This window comes from Tyto alba, unplaced genomic scaffold (assembly GCF_018691265.1).
Source record: "Tyto alba isolate M040663 unplaced genomic scaffold, T.alba_DEE_v4.0 Super-Scaffold_40, whole genome shotgun sequence".
Taxonomy (NCBI): domain Eukaryota; kingdom Metazoa; phylum Chordata; class Aves; order Strigiformes; family Tytonidae; genus Tyto; species Tyto alba.
This window is the reverse complement of record NW_024881316.1, coordinates 47,151,571-47,173,414: the sequence shown is the minus strand read 5'-3', so window position 1 is coordinate 47,173,414 and position 21,844 is coordinate 47,151,571. Positions and strand designations below refer to the sequence as shown.

General features: G+C 50.5%; 1 protein-coding gene and 1 long non-coding RNA gene across 4 annotated transcripts in view; one reads left to right on the top strand and one right to left on the bottom strand.

Moving 5' to 3' along the window:
• Positions 1-2,701: 2,701 nt before the first annotated feature.
• LOC122154528 lies at positions 2,702-6,517 on the bottom strand. Of its 2 annotated transcripts, XR_006166510.1 has the most exons (3): positions 6,431-6,517; positions 5,433-5,584; positions 2,702-3,459 (listed from the first exon to the last, which is right to left on the bottom strand). It is a non-coding gene; the product is annotated as an uncharacterized LOC122154528 (long non-coding RNA). The 2 variants fall into 2 exon arrangements; XR_006166509.1 differs by lacking the exon at positions 6,431-6,517 and having other exon boundaries at positions 5,433-5,626.
• A 379-nt stretch (positions 6,518-6,896) lies between these two features.
• The window catches only part of GATA4 (GATA binding protein 4), a 28,747-nt gene continuing 13,799 nt past the window's right edge, over positions 6,897-21,844 (top strand). For both annotated transcript variants that reach the window (XM_042803515.1, XM_042803514.1), the window contains exon 1: positions 6,897-7,604. In XM_042803515.1, the coding sequence (XP_042659449.1) occupies positions 7,079-7,604 (526 nt within the window). In that variant the 5' untranslated portion in view covers positions 6,897-7,078. The remainder of the gene's footprint in view (positions 7,605-21,844) is intronic.

Here is a 21,844-nt window from a genome sequence, read left to right as displayed (position 1 = left end):
TGAGGTTTTGCACTGCTGGGGCTCCAGCCCACGCAATTCCAAGCAGCCCAGTCTTCTGCCTGGTGCAGGAGGTTTTCCCAGACTCTCCGGCATGGGAAGGGGCTTTCCATCACCGCTGCCGTCACTGGTGGACACGAGGGGCCGTGCCAGCAGCCAGGGGGGGCGATTTCACGGGGGCACTGCCGGTGTGCTCCCCACACGCGGCTTTGTTGTCATCACGTCAAAGTGCCGCAGCGGTGACAATAAACCAGCACGCGGGGATGGCGGTGAGAGTGGGTCACGGGCGCCCCGGCGGTGACGTGACCCCCCCCACGGGCCCCCCAACCCCCTCATCCCTGGAGGTGACGCTCACCCATTCATCCCCACGCCGGTGGCCCCAGGGGATCCCCCCCACCCACCGGTGACGAGCGCCCACAGGTTCCCACACAGTCATTCTATCACACCGTGGGGAAGCCCCCCCTCTGTGCTGGGCTGTCACAGCTCCCCACCAGCTGAGAGGGTCCCGGATTGGGAACTGCAGAGCCCTGATATTTTAGGCTCAATTCACTCGATTTTGGCAGTAAAGCTGAACAGGAGCGTGGGACGCTGACCCACAGCGTATTTTCAGTGCCCTCCCCGGGACACTTCTGTCCCCTGCATCAGGCATCCACCACGTTCACACAGTGGCACAGACACACGTGGAATCATGCAAAGTGTGATGCAGGCACACGTGTTCATATCCTGGGGAAAGATCCCAGTTCCGGGTGGGTTTTGGGTCCTGACTCTCCCCAAATCACCCCGGCGCTGCCCCTCACCGCTCAGCCTCTCTGCCCTCCTGCTGCATCGGAGCATGAAGTGTTGCTCCACGCATCTCTGTGCCCATGGATTTGTCCTTGGGGAGTTTGTTTGTAGTTATTTACACTGGGGCTTGGGGGGAAGAAAGAAAATAAAAAATTAAAAAAGAAAGAAGAAATAAAGAAGAAAAGAAAAAGAAAAAAAAAAAAGAAGAAAAAGAAGAAAAAAGAAAAATTTAAAAAAAAAAAAAAAATAAAAAGGAAAAAGAGAAAAGAAAAATGTAAAAGAGAAAAAAGAAAAAATAAAACCAGAAAAAAAAAATAAAAATCCAAAATCCAAAATAAAAAATGAAATATAAAAAATACAAAATACAATATACAAAATACAAAATAAAAATAAAATTTAAAAAACAAAATAAAACCCAAACAAAATATAAAATAAAAAAAAAATGTTAAAAGCATTTAAAAATAAAAAGGAATAACAATATTTGGGGGAGGAAGGGGCAGTCAAAAACAATTTAGAAATGCTCCTGGAGCATTGCTGAAATCTCTGGACGTCCTTCTCCCACCCAGCAGTACCTGGCCTTGGGGGGGGCGGGGAATCCAGAGGGAGGGGGGTGGCATTTTAGGGCCACTGTCACCCTGTAACAGATGTGACGTTTGTTTAGGAAAGTGTCTCTGAAGGTGCGACAAGAGACGTTGATAAGTTGGGGTGGGGGGAGGGAGCCTAAGGGGGCCCCCTCCAGCTCTGACACCTTCCTGCCCACACGCGCTCTCGGTTGTGGGTGGGGGGGGATGTTTATCTCTGTGGTTTCCGCCCCCCCCCCCCCCCCAGCTGTGGGGTCGGTTGCTCACAGTGGGGTTTCCTCAGGCTGAGGTGTCCCGACGCGTGGGTAGGGGTGCAAGGCTGGGGGGGGGGGGGGGAGATCAGGATCAGTCCCCCGAGAGCGGGGGGGGCTGATTCACCCCTCCCCATCCCTCCACCGCGGTTTGATGCTGGGCCCCCCCCCACTCCTTTACCCCGTGTGGGCCAAATCGGGGGAGGGCAGGAGCGGGCAGAGGGGGGGGGGGGGGGGCAGCGGCATCCCCCTCTAAACCCCCCCCATCCCCAAACCCCCCCCAAAGGCGGGGGGAGAGGCGGGTGCCCCGCGGTGCCACCCCGGGACGTCTCCAGCGCCTCGTGTCCCACCCCCCCACCCCCACCCCGCGCCGGGCCCGATCCTGCCGCGCCGCCCCCCCAAAACCGGGGGTGCAGAGGGGCCCAATCCCCTCGATTTGCCCCCCCCCCCCCAAATTACACCGGCTGCTCTAATACAAACCAGCGCCGTGCAACCCCCCCGGCCGCTTCTCCACATCCCCTATACCTATAGATACCTATAGATACGCACCTATAGATCTGTGCCTATAGATATATACCGCCCGCAGGTGCCACCCAGCCGAGGGCACCGGTGTTTTGCTCGCTCCCCTGCACCCCGTAAGGCCCAGACACACACCCCCCCACCCCCAAGGTCCTTTCCCAGCTGGCGGCTGGTGGAATAAGTAAAATAAATTAAAAAAAAAAAAAAAAAAATGTTCAAAATTACGCGTGCAGGCTTGGCACAGCAGCCGCCGGCTGCCTTTATCCCTTTCTCTGTTAAAACCACACTTGCCTGCTGTGGTTTTGCTTTTTTTTTTTTTTTTTTTTAATCGCTTTTTTTTTTTCAAGATTTTTTTTAAATATTAAATTTTCAGCACAGTCCTGCGGAGAAAATTTAAAATCAACTTTTCCCGTCTCCCGTCAGCCCCAATTCCTAATGTTTTGTTGTCCGTTTGTTTGTTTGTTTGTTTGTTTTTTCTTTGTTCGCTGTCACTCCCGGGTGCATCTATCAACACCCCGAGATTTAACTCTAAAACCGCCGCGGAATTAACTTCGATGCGGGAAAAAATACAAAACGGCTTCGTATCGATTTATTTCCTTCCTGAGAGGGGAAAAAAAGAGTCTGGAAAAGAGAGTGAAAAAGCCGAGGTGTGTTCCGCAGGATTATTTTCAACCAGATTTCGTTAACCGCTTCGTTTTGCGGGCGAGAGAAGGAAAAAAAAAAAAGCTCCTCCGAGTGCAGAGCAGGTATTTAGTTATTATTTTTTCTTGTCGCTGCACTCTGCGGTGTCCTATCCTTTGGGGTTTTTTGGTTGTGTTTTTTTTTCTGTTTGTTTGTTTTGTTTTGTTTTTTTTCGGGATAAAATTTGTCTGAATTCCATCCTCTCCCTCCCAGGCTGGGGGGTCGGCTCAGCTCCTCACGGCATTGATTTTTCAGGGTGAGCACCTCCCCGCCCCACGACGCGATGCTCGGCACACAGGACCGGTATTTTCCCGCTGAAAGAGGCTGGATCCGGCCACGCACACGCAAAACCGACCACGGGATTATTTTTTAAGTGTTGTTTTTCCTAGAAGAGGCAAAGCCAACGCAGGTCCTTGAAATCATCTCTGCTCCTGGTGGAGCTGCTCGGGCGGTTTTAATCGGTTTTAATTGGATTTTTGCCTTTTTTTTTTTTTTTTTTTTTTTTTGTTAAGGAAACCGCTGATACTCAGTCGGAATTCAACGAAGCTTCAAGCAAAGCCCGGCTTTTGTCGAGAAAATCGCCAGGGATTTTGCAAGGCGTGGAGAGGGAGATGCGTGTCCAAACCCCAGCACATCTGGATACGCATCTGCTTTGAGAGAAGAAATAATAATAATAATAAAAAAAAAAAAAAAAGACATCGATATATTTAATTCCCCCTTCCTTCTCTGCATGCCGATAGCCCTACATCCATAAGAATATTTTTATATATACCCACATGCACACAGCGTGGTATAAATGACACTGTATTTTTAGGTATGGGAGTATATACATGCTTATATGTAACACACGCTCCCGTGTCCAACACGCATTAATTCCCGTCTATATGCAATGTTTGTATTGGTACGTATATAACTACATACTTATTATTACATATATATTTCACCTATGTGCTTAATGCATAATTATCTGCAACACACATAGCATCACCACTGCCGATATTTCCCCGTGCTGCATTTATTTGCCTGTAACTTTATTTCTATACGTGCCTATACCCACCTTCGTGCCTAGATTGGTGGATTTAGCTCCTCCACACACAGCCCCGCCGGGCTGGACCCCCCTTTTTTGGGGGTCCCCGTGCCCCCCCCCCTTCTCCAGAGTAACGGAGCCCATGACCCCCCGTGACCCTCCCAGCTTTGGGGCACCCCCCCTTCAATAAATCGCTTTCCCCTTTTTTTTTTTTCCCCCTGTTCCCTCTTTCATACAGAGATTTTTAAATTCCTCAGATATTTTTTTTTTTTTTTTGGTCTTTCTGAGACCCAAAAAGCCTCTACCAGCTTCCCCACCTCCCCCCCCCCCCCCCGAATTTTTCAAGGGGAGCCCCGGCGCCGCGCTGTAGGAAATATTAAGGGTGTGAGCGCTATTCCCGGGGAGCAGTGCTGTGGGGGTTCCCTCCGGGGGGGGGGGGGGGGGGAAGAGAGGGGTACCCAGCTTTAGGGATGGGGGGGTAACCCCCAAACAGGCTGGGGAAGAGGGGAGAGCAGCTGTGACCCCTCCACACACCGTGAAGGATTTGGGGCAGGAGCTTGGAGAAATCCCGCCCTGGGCAAGCCCCCCCAGGGAAGGGGGTCGCCTCCAAAGGGCTTGGGGACCTGGATGGGGTGGGGGGGTATCGTGTTCCCCCCTCTCCGAGGAAATACCCTTTATTATTTCTCTGAGCTGGGGAGGTGTGGAGCAGGGCTGCCCGGCTGGACTTTGCCTGCAGCGTGGGGCCGGCCGTGTGGTCATGCCCGTGCTGGTGCTTTGATTTTATTATTTTATTCTTTCTTTTTTTTTTTTTTTTTTTTTTTTTTTTTTCTTTTGCACAGCAATGAAACCTGGCGCCCGGCTGATGGTGCAACAGATACCAGCCCCCCCTCCCCCGCCTCTCTGCTTACCTCTCCCCCCCTCCCTCTCTCTTTTCCTCCCATCACCGCCCACTTTCACGTGACGTGGGCAAACCAGTCAGCGAGTGGGACTGGGGAGCCTGGCCACACTGGGGAGCCCTGGATTTTGGGGGGGGGCTTCTGGGGGGGTTGTGTAAGACAGAACCCCGCTGCCCCTAACCCCTCTCCACGAAGCAGGAGCAGGCGGGAGCCAGGCATCTCATAACCCTCTGCCTTCCCCGAAGCGAGGGGGTGTCCTGCCCCACGGCCTTGCCCCCCCTCCACCCTTTGCCCCCCCAGCTCCAAAGGTGGGTAGCGCTTCTCTGTTGTCCCCTTGCTCTTTTCCCTCGCTGTCACGCCGGGAGCCCAGCGAGCCCCTTCCCACAGGCCTCCCCTGAAAGCTTCCTCCTATTGTCTCCTCGGGCTTGAAAACACTCAATTTTCCTTTAAATTTTTTTTTTTTTTGGGGGGGGTTGATTTTTTTATTATCACCATCATTTTTAAAGCACGAGGGGAATTCACTCCTTTTTCCCCTCCTGTGGTTCCTGCTCCTCTTTGGAGAGTCCTGTGGAAACACTCCATCCTAGGCCGGTTACACACACATGAACCAACCTCTTCCTCCATCCCCTGGGTTTCGGGGGGGGGGGAAGCAGAGATCCCTTAAACCCCCTTCTTCCCAGCTCGCTTCCATCCTTACCCCTTCCCAACGCTGCCTCCAGCTTCTCCCTCTTTCCTCGGCCGCCTGCCGCTCTCTCCTCCCGGGTATCAGCCCTTATCTCCTGGTTATCTCTTCTGCTGCTAAATTCAGCCCAACGGAGGGGTTCAGCCTGGGGAATCTGCTAGTTAAATCTAAATCAGTCCCAAGAGTTATTTTTCCAGCCATAATTCCCCCCCCCCGGCCCCCCCATCCAGCCCTTCTCCGCGTGTGAGATGGTTTTCTAGGATTCCTGCACAAACTGTGGAGAAAGCAGCATCACAGATAATTTCACCTCCCTCCCAGACCTTTCTTGAGAAGGGTATTTCACCCTGGCCCCCCCTCCACAAGTGTTTTTTGGGGGTCTCGCCACATACAGGGCTCCCATGGCATCCCATGGCCTGCGCTCTGCCCCAAAACCAGCCGCCCCCCCCTCTTTTCCAAAGGAACTCAAATCAGAAACTAAACCAACACGGGAAAAAAAACCCACCGCACCCACTCTGCCCAGTGGCTTTGGGAAATGTCTCCCCATCCGGACCCACGGCGTCCCCAATCCCCCGTGGGTCAGCCCACTGGGCTTCCAGCTTCTCCCCACGAGGGAAAAGCAGAGAAGGGAGGGTGGGTTAAAAACACCCGGGAATAGTTTCGTGGGTGCTAATAGAGGCCTGCTGCCCATAGGCAAGTGGGTCGGGGCAGCATTAATGGGGGGATGCAGTGCTTAATGCCCCCCCCCTCCTCTTTTAAGCACCCAGCCTTTGCAGGGTACGGACACGCGTGGGGCAGGCACGGGTGGGGAGGGGCGAGCCAGCCTTCCTCCTCCTCCTCCTCCTCCTCTCCCCCCTCGCTTTCCCCACCGGCTGCCTAATTTAATTCCACACCACCCCCCCCCCCCCCTTCCCAACACCCCCCAGCCTCAGCCTCCGGGTCGCCTCCCCCCGCTGCCAGCCCCACATCAAACGCCGGCCCCGGGGGCCATTAACAACTTAAAGCACCGACCCTACCTGCGGGACAAAGGTTTTTGCGCTCCAGGCCCTAGGAGAAAGCATCGCTGTCTCTCACCTTCCCGGCTGCGTAACGCCCCCCTCGCCTTTTTCATCCCCCCCCCCCCCACCCCGGGACTGCTCTAACCTCCTTATCTCCTCCTGCATCCCCGGCTGCATCTCCCCCTGCCTCCCCCGGAGGTGTTGTTGGACGGGGCGGGCTGGGGGGGGGTGGAAGAAAGGCGGGGAGGAGACTGACCGAGGGTTTTAAGCAGCCCAGCCTCGTCGTGGAAGGGGGGGGGGTGGGTGGGGGGGGGGCGGGAGGTGATGGATGGAGCCCGGTGGGAGAAGCTAAATCCAGGCGGGAGCTAAATCTCTCCTCTGGAGGGACCTGGACTTCTTGCTTGGGGTCTCGAAGCGGTGGCCGGACCTGCTGAAGGTGGGGAAGGTGGGCGGTGGGGAAAGGGGGGTGGGGGGGGGTTGCGGAGGCGAATTGCATCGCCGGCGGTGGTTGGGTTTTGGCTGGAAGGCCGTGCCCACGCGCGAGACCGCTCTCCCGGCCACCGCTCACCGCCGGGGAAAGCGGAGTTTGGGGGTTTTCCACCCGCTCCCCACCGCTCTGGATTGCGGCCGGGGACCCGGCTGGGGTTTGGGGAGGCCCGTCGCGACATGTACCAGAGTTTAGCCATGGCAGCTAACCCCGGCCCTCCGGCGTACGAGGGGGCAGGTGGCTTCATGCACAGCGCGGCCGCAGCGTCCCCCGTCTATGTGCCCACCACGAGGGTCACCTCCATGCTCCCCAGCCTGCCGTACCTCCAGAGCAGCGGCTCTTCCCAGCAAGGCAGCCCCGTCTCCAGCCACTCCATCTGGACTCAACCCGGAGCCGAAAGCGCCGCTTACAACCCCGGATCTTCTCACCCTTCCGTGTCACCTCGGTTCTCCTTCTCCACCAGCACCCCCATCCCGGCCACCTCTTCCCGGGAAGCCGCGGCGGCTTACGGCAGCTCCTTGAACCTTTCTGCTAACGGGAGGGAGCAGTACAGCAGGGGGTTCGGCACCTCCTATTCCACCCCCTACCCGGCTTACATGAGCCCCGAAATGGCCACGACCTGGACTTCTTCACCCTTCGACAGCCCCATGCTCCACAACCTGCAGAGCCGAGGGACCCCCGCGGCCACCCGCCACGCCAACATAGGTGAGCGCTGCCACGGTTGGGGTAGGGGAGGGTGGGTTTCACCCCAAATTATTTCACAACGCACACACACCCCCCCCAAATTTTTGCCCACGCACCCCTCTCGGAGTCGCGCGAGGAGGCGCGAACGGGCAGGAGGGAGAAACTCGGCGGATTTAGGATGTCTCTGTCTCTGGCAACCACAGCACTGCGGGGCCCCCCCCCTCACCATCCCTCACACTCACGTTTTCTCCGCAAAACTGTCATTTCAAAATATCCTCCAGGATCACGGCTTCCAAAAGAAATGAATATAATTTAGGGTAGGCCTGGAGCAGTAAGAAATTATGTGCCAAGGGTCTGCTGGCTCCACGAGCAGCTCCGAGGGGATTTAGGGGCTGCGATGGGGGTGACCGTGGTGTGCAGGACCACGATGCCCCGTGGATGTGCAGGCAGCCCCTTCCCCAGCTGCCTCCGGGTGTAAAATGGGGAATATTTGTTTGGAAAATGGGGAAATCAAAGTTTGGCCCATGAATTCCAGATCTTCCCTTTGGGCTGGTTTATTGTTATGACAATTTGTTTAAATTTTGGAAAGGCTGGTTAGGCTAGAAAAAGGGAAAGAGAAGGGAAATTTAGGTCTGAGGGGGGAGGAGGAGAAAAAGAAATGTACCCACATTTATTATCATGCTTTTTGGGGGACTCGGGCCCATCTGAACAACCCAGCTCTGTATTTCAGTGTCTCCTCGCCCCCCCAAAATTTCAGCCCTGATCTCCTGTGCTGATCCTGATCTTGGAGCCTTTTATTTCATTAAGTGCCCTTAGGTCCTATGACCAAAAACCAGCCGGAATGGCTTAAAATATAGCTTTTAAATTTTGTATGGTGGAAGAGGGAGAATTGGGGAGAGAAATGCAGGGCACATCCTTGCATCATGGTTTCACAAACCCTTTTTTCCTCTGCGCCTTCTCTCCATAAAGGTATTCCCGTTGGCTTCGGGGTTGGGGTTAACAAAGAAAATGACTCAAATTTGTCTGCAGATACATTTTAAGATTGCGTTCTTTAACCTGAATCTCTGAGGGTAATTTTTCCATCACGTCTTGCAAGATTTGCTTTATCTTTGACATGATTTTAAGACGTTAAAGAAAGGAAAGTTGGGCGTCAGTGCAGGCTTGGCCTTGCCAATTCCTTTTGCTTTTCTTTGGGCATTATGAAAGTGCTTAAAATGGGGAACAGGTTATCTTTAAGGACAGCTTTGGCCAACCAGGCAATGTTTTTGGGAAGCCATGAGAAGGTAGAAAGTACAGGAAAAAAGCAAGATGAGTTGAATAATCAAATAATGGCTGAATATTAGCAAGGACATATGCGCATTCATATTTGACTACCTTGACAAAAAAAAAATATCACCTTTTTGCAGTGGTCTCAAAAGGACTCTTACTAATAAAAATAACTTAAAACCAAAATAATGAAAATGACAAATTGCAGTTGCAGAAATACCCGGCAGCTTTTAAGGTGCCAGAGATTGAGCGTAGTGATTTTGGGGTTTCAAGCCCTGCGTTAGGCAGTGGTTTGCATTGCAGGTCTCGCAGCCTAATTTTGGTGGCAAAAAGTGGTTTTTATCTGGGTTCTTAAATAGCACCGGGAAGACGGGATGCATTGAGCCAGTCCAGGAAACTTTAGCGGTCATTAATGAAGGAGGAAGGAGTCGGGACCCCCCTTCTATCCCCAGGTCCTGATTTGGGTGCTGGATTCATGGTATTGCCTTCAGCATCGCCCAGGGCAGCACGGCAGGAACCTGGGGGATTGATTAGGGTGAGTCTAATTAAGTGTCTGCCTTAAGAGTGGAAAAAGCACTTGGGTTTTATATAAAAAATGCTAGTTTTCTGGTAAAAAAAAAAAAAAAAAAAAAAAAGGAAACTGCCTGAAAGGTGGCTAGTTTTAAATTCAGGATTAAAATGCATTTTTCGGAAGGCAGTTCCTCCAGCAAGTGGTTTAAGGTCCAGACCTGCCCCTTTCCCTCCTCTCCCCGAGTCGGGACGCGGCCGCTGCCGGCTGCTCCCAGCCGGGTCCCTGCCCGACGCCGGGGCGATGCCTTGCTCAGGCTGCGGGTGTCGAGGGGTTGTATGAAGCACGACAAGGCTGGCTGGTCATTTCTGAGCAGAGAGAAGACAGATAAGTAATTTTTGTTGGGTTTTTTGTTTGGTTTTTTTGGTTGGTTGATTTTTTTTTTTTTTTTTTTTTTGATGAGAAAGGGTGAAAAGCCCCGATGGGCTGAAAAATTGAAGGCACTGAAAGATTTAGTGGGAGGGAAACACCACCGTGGATTGAACCCGTCACAGACCCACTTTAATAACGCATTTGAGCCTGACTCAGTCCCTGGTATGGTGGAGCCCAGACTCCTTCCTTTGTCTTTCCTTAGGGCTAAAGATATTTTTATTCTCCACACAATGAGGAATCTCAGGGTGGAAGCAAAATCCTTCACGCGAGGCTATATTAAATCAAGTGATTTTTGCAGCCCTCTCATTTCTCTCCAGCGATTTTACTTTCTGGAGAATCGTCACCTTTGGCCAGTGCTAATTGCAGCATGCCCCTGAGAATATTAATTATGATAATTTTTTAATAACGAAGATCAAATCTTTGCAGGTGTAGCTGGATATGCAGATACAGATATGAAGTCTATGCAATTGGACATGGCATTTTTTTCCCCGCTGTAAATCCATGTACTGAGGAAAGAAGTTTGGTGAAACTGTATACAAACATGATAGAAAATGGAAATTTTCTAATTTTTTGTAATAAGAGGAATTTTGGCCTGGGTTAAAACATGCCAGTGAAGCTCTGTGCTACAAAGTGGGAAGGATGGGTGCGTAAATCACATGGGTTTACTTGAAAATCTTTCCCCGGTGTGAGTTCAAAAATGCCAAATTTGAGTTTTTCAGGGTAAGTTTGTCGAGTGATTTCATTATCCTGAAGGGCAGGATCAGACCCAGCAGGGCCGAGGCCGTGAACTTGCTCCAGGCATTCCCTGGGATGGCTTTACAGTGAATTCCCGACTTAATGAGGCATGAAAAGGTCCGGCTGCAAAGTCCCCTTTCAGGACGCTTCCCTTCCAGCACCAAAAACTTCTTGAAAACTGTCCCAAAATTCACAGCTTGCCCCTTCCCCAGGCAGAGGGGAGCGGGGATTGAGGGCGGCATGGGAGCCCGAGCGCATCCAGCCCGCGGCCGCTCGCTGCCTCCTGGATGTTTCCAGCCTGGGAATGAAGGGCCAGATCCTGATTTGCCACCCCCACCCCCCTGTAATTTTGCTCTTTCCAAAAAAGCAGCGGGGCTTTTCTTTTGCCGTGGCATCGAGGAGGTGGATGTGATTGGGAGTAAATCGGGGAGAGGGGCTGTGGGAATTTCTGACGGGTGCTTTGCGTTTTGTTTTGACTCAGTCGAAGTCAGGGCTCCCTGAACAGGCACCGTTTGAACACAGCAGCAGCATCTGGGAAGATCAAAGCCTGGAGCAGACGCTTGGTTGGAAAATGTCTTCTCCACTGCTGGTGGGGGAGAGATTGTGAACCAGATCTTAAGCTTTCCCATAGGGATGCTAAGAGATTTGCCCTGTAGCATCCCCTGAGCAGGCATTTCCAGTGACTCATCGGCATTTGTTACTGACCCTCTGCCCTACAAGCAGCTCCTGACCTTCCCCAAGCATCTAAGGATGAGGTGGCTGCTCCCCGTGGGGCAGCGGGCGATGGGGGGGGGCCCAGCATCTCTGCTGTCCCTGCCCTCACAGGGATGGGACCGTGGGATGGAGGGATGGGGCTGTAGGATGGAGGGATGGGGAGGTAGGACAGAGGGATGGGGCTGTAGGACGGAGGGATGGGGAGGTAGGACGGAGGGATGGGGCTGTAGGACGGAGGGATGGGGCTGTAGGACGGAGGGATGGGGCTGTAAGACAAAGGGATGGGGCTGTAGGATGGAAGGATGGGGCTGTAGGACAAAGGGATGGGGCTGTAGGATGGAGGGATGGGGCTGTAGGACAAAGGGATGGGGCTGCAGGACAAAGGGATGGGGCTGTAGGACGGAGGGATGGGGCTGTAGGACAAAGGGATGGGGCTGCGGGACAGAGGGATGGGGCTGTAGGAAAAAGGGATGGGGCTGTAGGATGGAGGGATGGGGCTGCAGGACGGAGGGATGGGGCTGTAGGATGGAGGGATGGGGCTGTAGGATGGAGGGATGGGGCTGCAGGACGGAGGGATGGGGCTGCAGGACGGAGGGATGGGGCTGTAGGATGGAGGGATGGGGCTGTAGGACGGAGGGATGGGGCTGTAGGACGGAGGGATGGGGCTGTAGGATGGAGGGATGGGGCTGCAGGACAAAGGGATGGGGCTGTAGGACGGAGGGATGGGGCTGCAGGACGTGTCTGCATTTTACACGGGACCCTACATCCCCTGTTTTGCAAGCGGTTGCATTTCTCACTTCGGCTCCGCCGGCGGGGAAGGTTGGCCCAGGGCTTTGTTCCCCCCTGCAGGTTTCAAGCCACATTCTGCTCTCCTGCTTAATTTAATTGTCACCAGTCAGTCTGGGATTTGAGATGAAACTCACAGAATTAGGGTTTCTAATCTCTGAGCAAGATCAAGCTCCAATACGCAACTGATTAGTACCCTCCAAATCCCCAAACAGTATATTTTATATTGTAAATGAAGCAACTATAATAATAAAAATACCACCATCATGGGTACTATATCACCCTTATTAATAATACAATTCCTCAACTGAAAATTGTACTTTATTGACAAATACAAATGCGTAAGTTGCATAGAACAGCCATGGTGTAGTATATAATACATTAGAAATGCTCATGAATTTTTGGAAAGCAGTGCAACTCAAGTCAGTAGATAGTGGCACTGAATCTAAGACTTTATAAAGCCAGGATTAATTATTTTTCTCCTCCGCACATGTGCTCATGTATGTGTCTTTATCCCTGTAACAATAACAGCAATATTTTTTTTTAAGAGACAGCCTATGTTTTGCTCTCTTCATATTTATTGCCACCAATTTTGGGGGAAAAGAGGTGAAATCTTTGGAAACAGATGAACATTTATCAAGCGGTCTTTCCCAAAGGAAATTGGGTCCGATCCTGCCGCCTCTGTGGTCTTCTGATGATGGAAAAACCTTGGCTCAGCCAGCAGAGAGGGTGTCCCCAAAATTGGTTATCCCAAACGCAGCTGGGCATTTTGAATGGTCAAATGATTTCACTCTGAAAAATTAAGAATGCCTTGAAAAAAAAGCACCTACAAAGCACCAACCAGCAAACAAAAATCCCAAACTGGGTGAAAAAGCAGTGAGATGAGCAAGTTCTTGTGCCTGAAGGTCAGCAGCCTGTTGCTGCTGGGGGACAATGTTTGCAAGGGCTGTTAAAAATACAGGTGGAGAAATGCAATTTGAAGGAAAATCCAATTTTAAAAGATTGATAGTGTAGTCCCAAAACCCGCAGAGACCTTGTCTCTCATCAGCACAGGGCTCTGAGCTGAAATTTTTGCTCCTCGAGCCCTGCAGTGCTTTGTATGCGTAGGGAAAAGGGGTGCAAATATAGCATAACATCTGTCAGCGGTTTTGTTCCCAAAATCACATACCAGCCCGGTGTTTTCTTCCTTCCCTACAATTTCCTTAACTGAAAAGAAGCTGCAGAAATGGGATATTTGGGGATCTCCCCCTGCTCGGCGATGCTCCCGGGGGGGGCACAAGGCAGAGGAAGGTGGGGGGGATGCAGCCAAATATCTCGAGTCTTTCGAGGCGTTTTGCAACCCTATTAGAAAAAGACTTAACGAAGCGTCTGCCTCCCATTTGGGGCTCAGCACTGCCTGCGAAACCAGGCGGGGATCCGTGTCGCGAGCTCAGACCGTGGGCTTAAAGCCGCCGGCTTTGCTCACGCTGGGAGGGCAGAGGCAGAAATGCTGATTTTTTTTTTTTTTTTTGCTGGGATGGCCGCTCCAGTTCCATCTTACAGCAACGTCCGATCCCGGAATAACGCGATTACACTGCCAAAACCCCTCAGTCGTAATAGCAAGGTTGAGCTGTTACGGGTAGAGCTTGCTTTTTGGGGGGGAGATGTGTGTAATTATGCCTGAAGGGTTGGAGAAAGAGAGATTGGAAATGCCAGATATTCACCTTGTAGATGGATCCTGAATTCACACTGCTGTCTGGCAGGAAGGTGTAAATACGCCTTTGGTGTGAAACGCTGCTTAAATAACCAGAGAAATATGTGAGAATGTGTTTTTGCCTCCGAAATTAAGCCAAATTATAGAAGCGAATTTCATTACAAGGTTGGATTGAGGGTTTTTTATATTTTGAGGAAGAAGAAAAAAACCTTGTGGGTCCCCTTTGTGGGGCAAAAACCTTGCAGCTGTCTATGATAACGTCCAGCGTTACAGCAAAATATTAAAATCTCTTTGGCCTTTCCAAGTCTTCCCCACATCATCGGTCACGGTGACCGGTCCAAGTTGTAAATACATCTGTAATGACAAATTAAACCCAATTATCTGCCATGCCCGAGCAGTGAGGGCTTTTATACACGGGTGCTTACGCGTGTGTGACAGCGCTTGAAAATAATTTGATCATCATTGGCTTCGCAGCGGCTGGTACAAGTGGTATTAAATGCTCTTTTGAAAAACCCTCCCTACGTTTCTGCCCTGCCGAGCGATGCTGTTGTAAGGTCTCAGAGCAGAAATGTTGTTTCCCCCCCCCCCCCCCCCCCCCGCCCCTTGCAGCTTTTTTAGAAGGTCACTCGCTGCAGGGTACGCTTGAGTTTGCAGCATTCCCCGTGCTATTGCGCCCTTTTAAACACTCGGGGCACTTGGTGCTGATTTCTTCTTCAATATGATAAGCTGGAGCTGGATTTTCTCATCCCCAAAAAAGCACAGGCGGGCAAGCGCTGGGTCTGCTAGGAAGGAAGATCTGGGCAGAGATTTTTGAAGCTGGATGCGGATCTGACCCCGTCATCAGCACTGAAATATTTCAGCTTTCAGGTTTTGACAAGGTCTGGATTTTAAAGACAAGTTTGGGGCAGTGTCAGCTGGAAGCAAAAATAATTTTTTCTTTTCCAATGAGTTCCTGGTGATTATTTTTTTCTCAATTGCTGGCCCAGAGGGGTTGGTGGTTTTTTTTTGCTTAATTAGGTGGACACTTAAACATAGGATGCACCCTTTGGTTGTGGGGGAGCAAAGTTGGGTCCTTCCCATGTCTTTCTGCCTTTTTCTCTGTCTTTCTAAGACCAGTTCTGCTGTTTCGCTCAGGCAAGGCTTGCAGGATCAGGCCCGCCAGTAAATATATTCAGTATGGACTGTGAAAAAAACCAAAAAAAAAAACAAAAAAAAACCAACACCCCAAACCCCCTTCACCTTGCTCAGATCTGAAACCATCCCTGTTTTTAAAGCAAAGGGAGTTTCGCCTGGGGCTGGTGCAGAATAAGGCCCATGCAAGAAGCTTCCATAGGGAAAAAAAACGTGTCCCCCTGCAAATTATTTGGAGACCTACAGCTTTTCTTAGGGAGATGAAGCCCAAAAATCCAGTGGGACCTTACTTTTTTCCTTTCTGGAAAGTGCCTGCTTGGTTTATTTTTTGCAGTATGAAAGGATTCATGCTTTTTATTTTTTTTTAATTATTTTTAGTAACCCGTAAAGCTGGTGAGCGCCTTATCGGAGCCAGCTGGGCTCAAACAGCTCACGCCAGCCTTGGAAAGAGACTCAAAACCTTGTTTTATTTGTGAAAGAGGGAAAAAATAATTCATGGAAAGTCAAGGAAAAGTAAGTTTTCCACCAGAGGAGGGGTGAGGGCAGCCGGACGAGGGATGCAGCAGGGCTGGTCTCCCGTCTCCAGAAGTGCTGGACACTTCTGAATCTGGGATAACAAAACCACTGCCTGGAAATGTTTTCTCCTAATCCCTGGGAATTAAGTCGGTGTCTGCCAGGGGAGCATTTCAGGAGAGGTCCTGCAGTGGGACGCTGCTGCCTGCTCTTGCTCTCCTTCCCAAATCTCAGCCATTTTCCTCCGGTCGATGCTTCCAGCTGCAGCACGGTGCATTTACGGGGTGCCGGGGTAGGCCTGGGTGCCTGCTGCCATCAGGCTCCCCTAAAAGGTTAAAACCCGAGCCCAGCAGAAGAGGTTGGAGGCAGGAATGGAGTAGGGGGGGGAAAGGAGACCACACCACTCCCTCGGAGCAAGATTTTGCCAATTCTTCCTTTTTTTTTTTTTTTTTTTTTTTTTTTCACAGTACTTTCAGAGTACTCTCTGGCTATGTCTATATTTAAGCAAGCTCCAGGTTGTCCTCTGGCCTCGAGGGCCGGGGGAGTGGGCTGTCTCCTTTGGCTCTGCAAACATCTCCAAACAGTCTGGGAGACATCTCCCAAATGTTGCCAGCCGTTGTGTCTCCGTGCACCTCGGTTTTCCTTCAAGCTCCAGCTTCCGGAGTCATGTTATCATACGTCAGGCTCTGGTTTTGCAGGGAGGGAAGAAGCAGCTTTTCTGGACAAGAGAAAAGATGGGAAACTCCGATTCCTACATGCTGAAACTTCAGCAGAGACAAAAAAAAAAAAAAAACTTAATAATTATTATTTAAACTCCTATGAGTTTCAAAGGCAGGCTCTTGGGTTTGCGAGCCAAGGAGCCATCATTATTTAGGACTCAGGGCTTGCAGTGCTGGGGCTGTAGAAAATCAGCGAGGTGGTGAGCCCCAGACATCGGGACTCCTCCAAATGACATGTTTGGCCCCAGATGTCTGAGATTATTTTGGGAAGGCAGTGCTGGCCCCAGGGGCTGGTTGTTCGGGGGACTGGCTGCTGGGAAGGACGCTGAGTTGGGACATGCCTTGGTGATGTGGAGAACGAGAGGGGCAGCTGGCTTGGGGGGGGGGGGGGGGGGAATGTCTCCTCCTCACGCTCCCCTGGGCTGTGGGGATGCTCTGGATCCTGGGCACACCCGAGGCTTTTCTCCAGGGGCTTCCCATGTTCGGTCCTTCTTTGCTTCAGTGGGGTGGATGTACCCTGACCCTCTGGATGTGAAGATTTGGCCTCGAGGGTTTTTCCAGCTCCCAGCACAAGCAGGAGGGTGAAACCCCCCTCGCAGCACTTCCCTTTGCCCCCAGCCAGGGGAGGGTCTCACTCCGGCAGGGCTACCTGCCTGCCCCACTGCCTGCCCTCCCCAACCATTTCTATTCCTAAACCAACATCCCAGTCAGACCCTGTCACCTCCCTTGACGCGAAATCAATAACAACGGGTGAGCAGGTTAATTATAATCACAGAATAAACGCCGCGGTCTCAAAGTTCACTCAACTTCAGCAGCATTTCAAAACGAGTGGACGACGCCAAGAAACTTTCATTGATTCTTCCAGGGCAGGTGTGGGAGTTTGAACCTGTCCCCAGGCTGATTTTGATTCAAGACCTACTCAGTTTTCTTCCTTATCTCGACTTTCGCCTATCTTATAATGCCTGTTATTTTAGATAAAAAGTCCAATCAATTGAGTTAGAAAAACTGCAAGTTATATGTTGCCCTGATAAGTTCGGTACCTGCCGTTTTATTGGCCTGGGCTGCAGTTTCTGTGCGAACTGACCTTTGCAGATGCTTTATCGGCAGCTGGGAGAATCGCACCATCCTCCCGCCCTGCTCAGGGGCTGAGTTGACTTAACGTTCTGAATAACTAATAAAAAAGGAAAAGAGGAGGGCCAGGGGTTAGACAAACTGACTGTCCCCTATAACGTGACAAACCATAGTAAACACCTTTTTGTTTGTCCCTGGCTGGCGTCCCGTAGGGAGGCCAGGATCTGGCTTGACTTATTTTAGTGTAATTCCTCTGAGTGGGATTTATCAGCGTAACACCTCCGAATTGGAGTCAGAGCCTATGTCTAAATTAGTGAGCTAAAGAAAACGGGGGCAGGGGTTTGGATATGCACATGGTCGTCAGTATTGGTTAGCGCTGTCATGCTCAGAGAGGGCTTAGAATATGTGGAGCAGTATATACCCTACATTTTTCACATATTCCTACATATGGTATATATATTTTATATATATATATTAAGTGATTTTTTTTAATATATATGTGTGTGTGTTATATTTGTGCATGTATATATAAATAAATATATACACACACACACAATTCTACATAACTATATTCTATACAGCCATAGAATAATTCTAATAGCAACACCAGAGACCACTGATTAGAGATGACTCCTAGCTTGCTACGATGGCATTCTTAAGGACATGGCATATGTGTATATATATAAATACAGATATTTTTATATACATACAAATATACATACACATGTATAATACACACAAACTTATGATAGCAATAATACAATTAATTGTATTCCTACAAGCAGGAGTTTGCCCATTTGACTTGGATAAATGTCTTCCCTTCTGATCTGCAGCAGTCTGGGGCAAAAGGAAAAAAAAAAAAAAAAAAAGAAACAAACTTCGGGTTTCTGGATTTGTAGGATTGTAGAAATGCAGGTTGGAAGATCTCTAGTCCAGCCTCCTGTTTGAAGCAGGACAACCACTAGCAGTGGCTGAGGTCAGCTGTGGTTTTATCTGGTTGAGGCTTGGAAAAGCCCAGGGATGGAAATTCCCCCACCTCCTAATGAAAATGCTTTTCCTAATGCCCAGCCTGTGTTTGTGCTGCGTCCCCTTGTGCCTTCTCCCACTATTAAGAAGAGTTTGCCTCTGCTGCCTGCATACATCTGGCTAGCTGACGTCCTTGTAATGATCCCCCAAAACACCAATTCCCCTGGGCCCAGAGCTGGCCTGGCTTTGGGCAACCTGTGTGCTGGTAGTCACCTCTACAGACAGACAGATGGTCACCATCGCACAGACGGGTGTTGCACTAGGACATACGACCACAAACCACTGGATTCCCGTGGTTTAAGGAGTTTCAGCTCATCAGCTGCTCTGTAGAAGCCCGAGCGGGCCAAGAGCACGTGAAGGCTGTGTCACGCCTGATGATGAACTACTGCCAGATGCCAGCCCCATGGGAACACAACAGACCGTGCTCTTCAGCTATTAGCACAGCCCCTGGCACGGTCCGAGCACAGACCATCTCAGCCTGACCCGAGCATCTCCTGGTGCAGGCCCTGGGAAGCAGTTTGGGTGTGATCACTGTGGCGTGGGGTCCGAGAGCACCTGAACGTGGCCAGGCTCTTCTAGCTGGGCTCAGGGTCAGGGCTCACCAGTCAGCCCGTAGCCATAAGGCCAGTTCCCATGGCTCAGCCGCAGAGCAGCAGGTTGGCAAACCTCCCCAGCACACCTGCTTGTGGTCCCCTGTGGGCACATCAGACACAGAAACAGATGCCCAGGTGGGATCGTGGCATTGCAAATCGCAAGCTTTTCCGATCCTCTCTATTTTTTTTTCCCCATTGTCCCTTCCCCTGAGGTCATCAAAGAAGACCCACTGGTAGGGCACGTCCACTTGGAGATAGGACCTATTCCAAGGAGGATAACGCTGTGGCTGGTTTTCATTTGTCAAAAGAAAGACCATTTCCAGGTGCCTTCTGCCAAGCAGACAACAAGCTGTAGATGGCCTCATCCTGTACATTCCCTGGGCTCTCTGTGATAATCTAAGATTTGTTTAAAAATATTTGGATGGTTGTTAAGCAGCGTAATCTCCTGTTTATCAGAAGAGCCTCACATATTTACAAGTGTAAGAATTGTAAGTAGGAGTAAGAAAGGGGAGGTCACTGTGGTGGGTGAGATCAGGTGTGCATCCCCCCAGAAGAAAGCAGACCTTGGAGTTCACTCACGCACAACCTGACAGTCAGCAGAAGTTGCTGTGGGACAGCAGGTTGCTATCAAAGGGGTGGCCAGCAAGTGCTCCAAGCAAAAGCACCCTACATCCTTGGGGATGTTTGGGTCCCTGTCTCCTATGTACCTTCTGGATGTGGGACATAGGATTTCAGTGTGTGGGTCAACAGTCTCTTCACTCAGCTCTGGTACAACCACCAGGCTTGATGGTCTGGTGGTTCTGGTGTGCTGGAGAGCTGTCAATGCTTTTCCAAGCAACCAGGTTGGCCAGTCCCCCAGGACCATCTCCTACCCCTTCCCAAAACAAGCAATTTGCTTGAATCTGCTTTAGAGGAATCCAGCCTGTTTCCACCCACCCTTCTTTCATCCACCGCTTGTCTCCACATCTGTGACTGTGGCCCTTGAAAGCTGTCCTGTTGTCCCCCTTGAGTGAAGCAGGGAAGAGCCTTTTCTCCTTCTCACGGGGGAAGAACAGTGCTGCAAGGAGATGAAAAGCCTTGCTCGAGGGAAGCCTATTGCAGAGCCAAGACTGAGCTCAAATCCAGGCCCAGGATTTGACCACCCTTCCCATCGTGTCCCTCTTGCACGTGATGTCAGCTGGTCCCTTGGCTGCTTCTACCTCCATTGTCCTTCGAACTGGGGAAAACATATCCACAAAGGAAAGGAGTATTCTTGGCTGTTGGCAATGGTGTGTGCCACAGACCTTGGCTTGCCGCAGGCAGAGGAGGGAGCTTTGCAGGGGAGGGACACAATGTTCCTTTTGCTTTGATGTAAAACATTTGGCCTGGGAAGGGCTGCACAGGAACAATCTCGCTGTGGTGTTTCACGAAGAAAGGAAAAAAATTTGCCTTTTTGAAAGCAGCGTGCGGCTCAGCCAGATTGTGGGTTGGAAGTTTCCTAAGCAATAACTAGGGTCTTTAGGTTTGCAAGGGGATAACTCTTTGGTCTGTGCAGCCAACTGAATAACCAAACATTTTCTCCCCCATAGACATGTCAGATAAACCCCAAAACATTCTGGGGCAGCGTCAAGCCATTTCTGCGAAGCTTCACAATGATGCATTTTACTTGAAACTGTGTTTTTGGTTAACAGTGAGGAATTAAACCTTTCCCCATTTCCTGCAGATCAGCAATCACACAGGTGATGTTCTCTGTTGATCTAGATCAGTAGGGAGCCACATTCCCACCAGCAACCATCCCAGTGATGGGCATTACTCAAACAGGTACTGTCATGCTCTCCATCTGTCTAGGTCCCATTATTCTCTAAAATAGTGGGCCCCTGGATGAATTTCCCCCAAATTCTGTCAGAGGGGAAACAGGCAGAGAAGAGGGAAGGGGAAAAAGCCAACGGGCAGAACCTGTTTTTATAGAAACATCCTTGGCTCCGTTAGATGAAGGGTAAGATAATGCACAGGGGTTTCTGATCTGTCTGTGTGTCAAGCTGATGATGTCCTGCTTGAAAAAGGCTCACAAACAGCTTTCTTTTGGCTACAGATCTCTCCCATGAATAAATTTGGGCTCTTTTATTTACAGTTTCTCCTTGCCTTGTCTACTTTTGTCTCTCCTTGTTTTTTTGCTGCTGTCTTCCTTTCTAGTTCAGCCATGCTCTGTTACAGTACTGGACCAACCAGCACTTTTAACAGCTGTGGTCTGATCAGAAATATTCTGGTGGGTTTTTCCCCTTGAAACTTCAGCTTCTGGGTCCATGCAACTCATGGGAGTACCTCAGCCCGGTCAAAAGAAATAGATGTGACTTTCAGTTCCACTAGCTGTAGTAAAATGCATATCAAAAGGATTCCTAAGGGCTTGAACTGTAGGAAGGACTTTCACACTGTCACTTTTTAATGGAAACAATCTTGGGGTTTGGGATAACCATCCTGAGCAGCTGGGAATGGAAAATCTTATTTCCCCCTGTCGTGCTGCCATGGTTGTCCCTTGAAGCAGAAGGTGAGGGTGTCTTGGGTGGATCCCAGGTTGTCCATGTGTCCAAGGGACCAATGTCCTTTGTCTCAGCTGTGAGTGCCCCTGAGAGTTCATTTGGGATTCGTGTATACAGAGAATCATGTCTCTCACCTCTTATCATAACAAATTGTTTTAGGAAACTGTTTCTCTGTGGGGAAAACTGCTCTCAGGGTCTGTTTAGAGCCTGTAAGTGCCTGGCTGTGTTTGAAAGACAGCTTCTCCTTTGCTGAGTTGCTTCATTGGGTTGGGAAGACACTTCTGCAGGGGGAAATGTTGATATCAATTATCCCTCCAGTTGTAAACAAAACTCCAGTGTTATATTAATGGAAATCTCTTTCCATTCTTCTTCACCCAGAGGGGCTGAAGGCAGGAGGGGGCTGAAGGGCAGAAGAAGGTAGACAACGTCTTTGTTGTTTCTCATGCAGCAGGGTCTGACCCCCAACCAGTGCAGGGAGGGCTCTTTGTCCCCTTCTGGAGGCTGGTTTGGGGATAGAAACTTATAAACTGATTGCTGGCTCTGAATTGAAGGATTCAA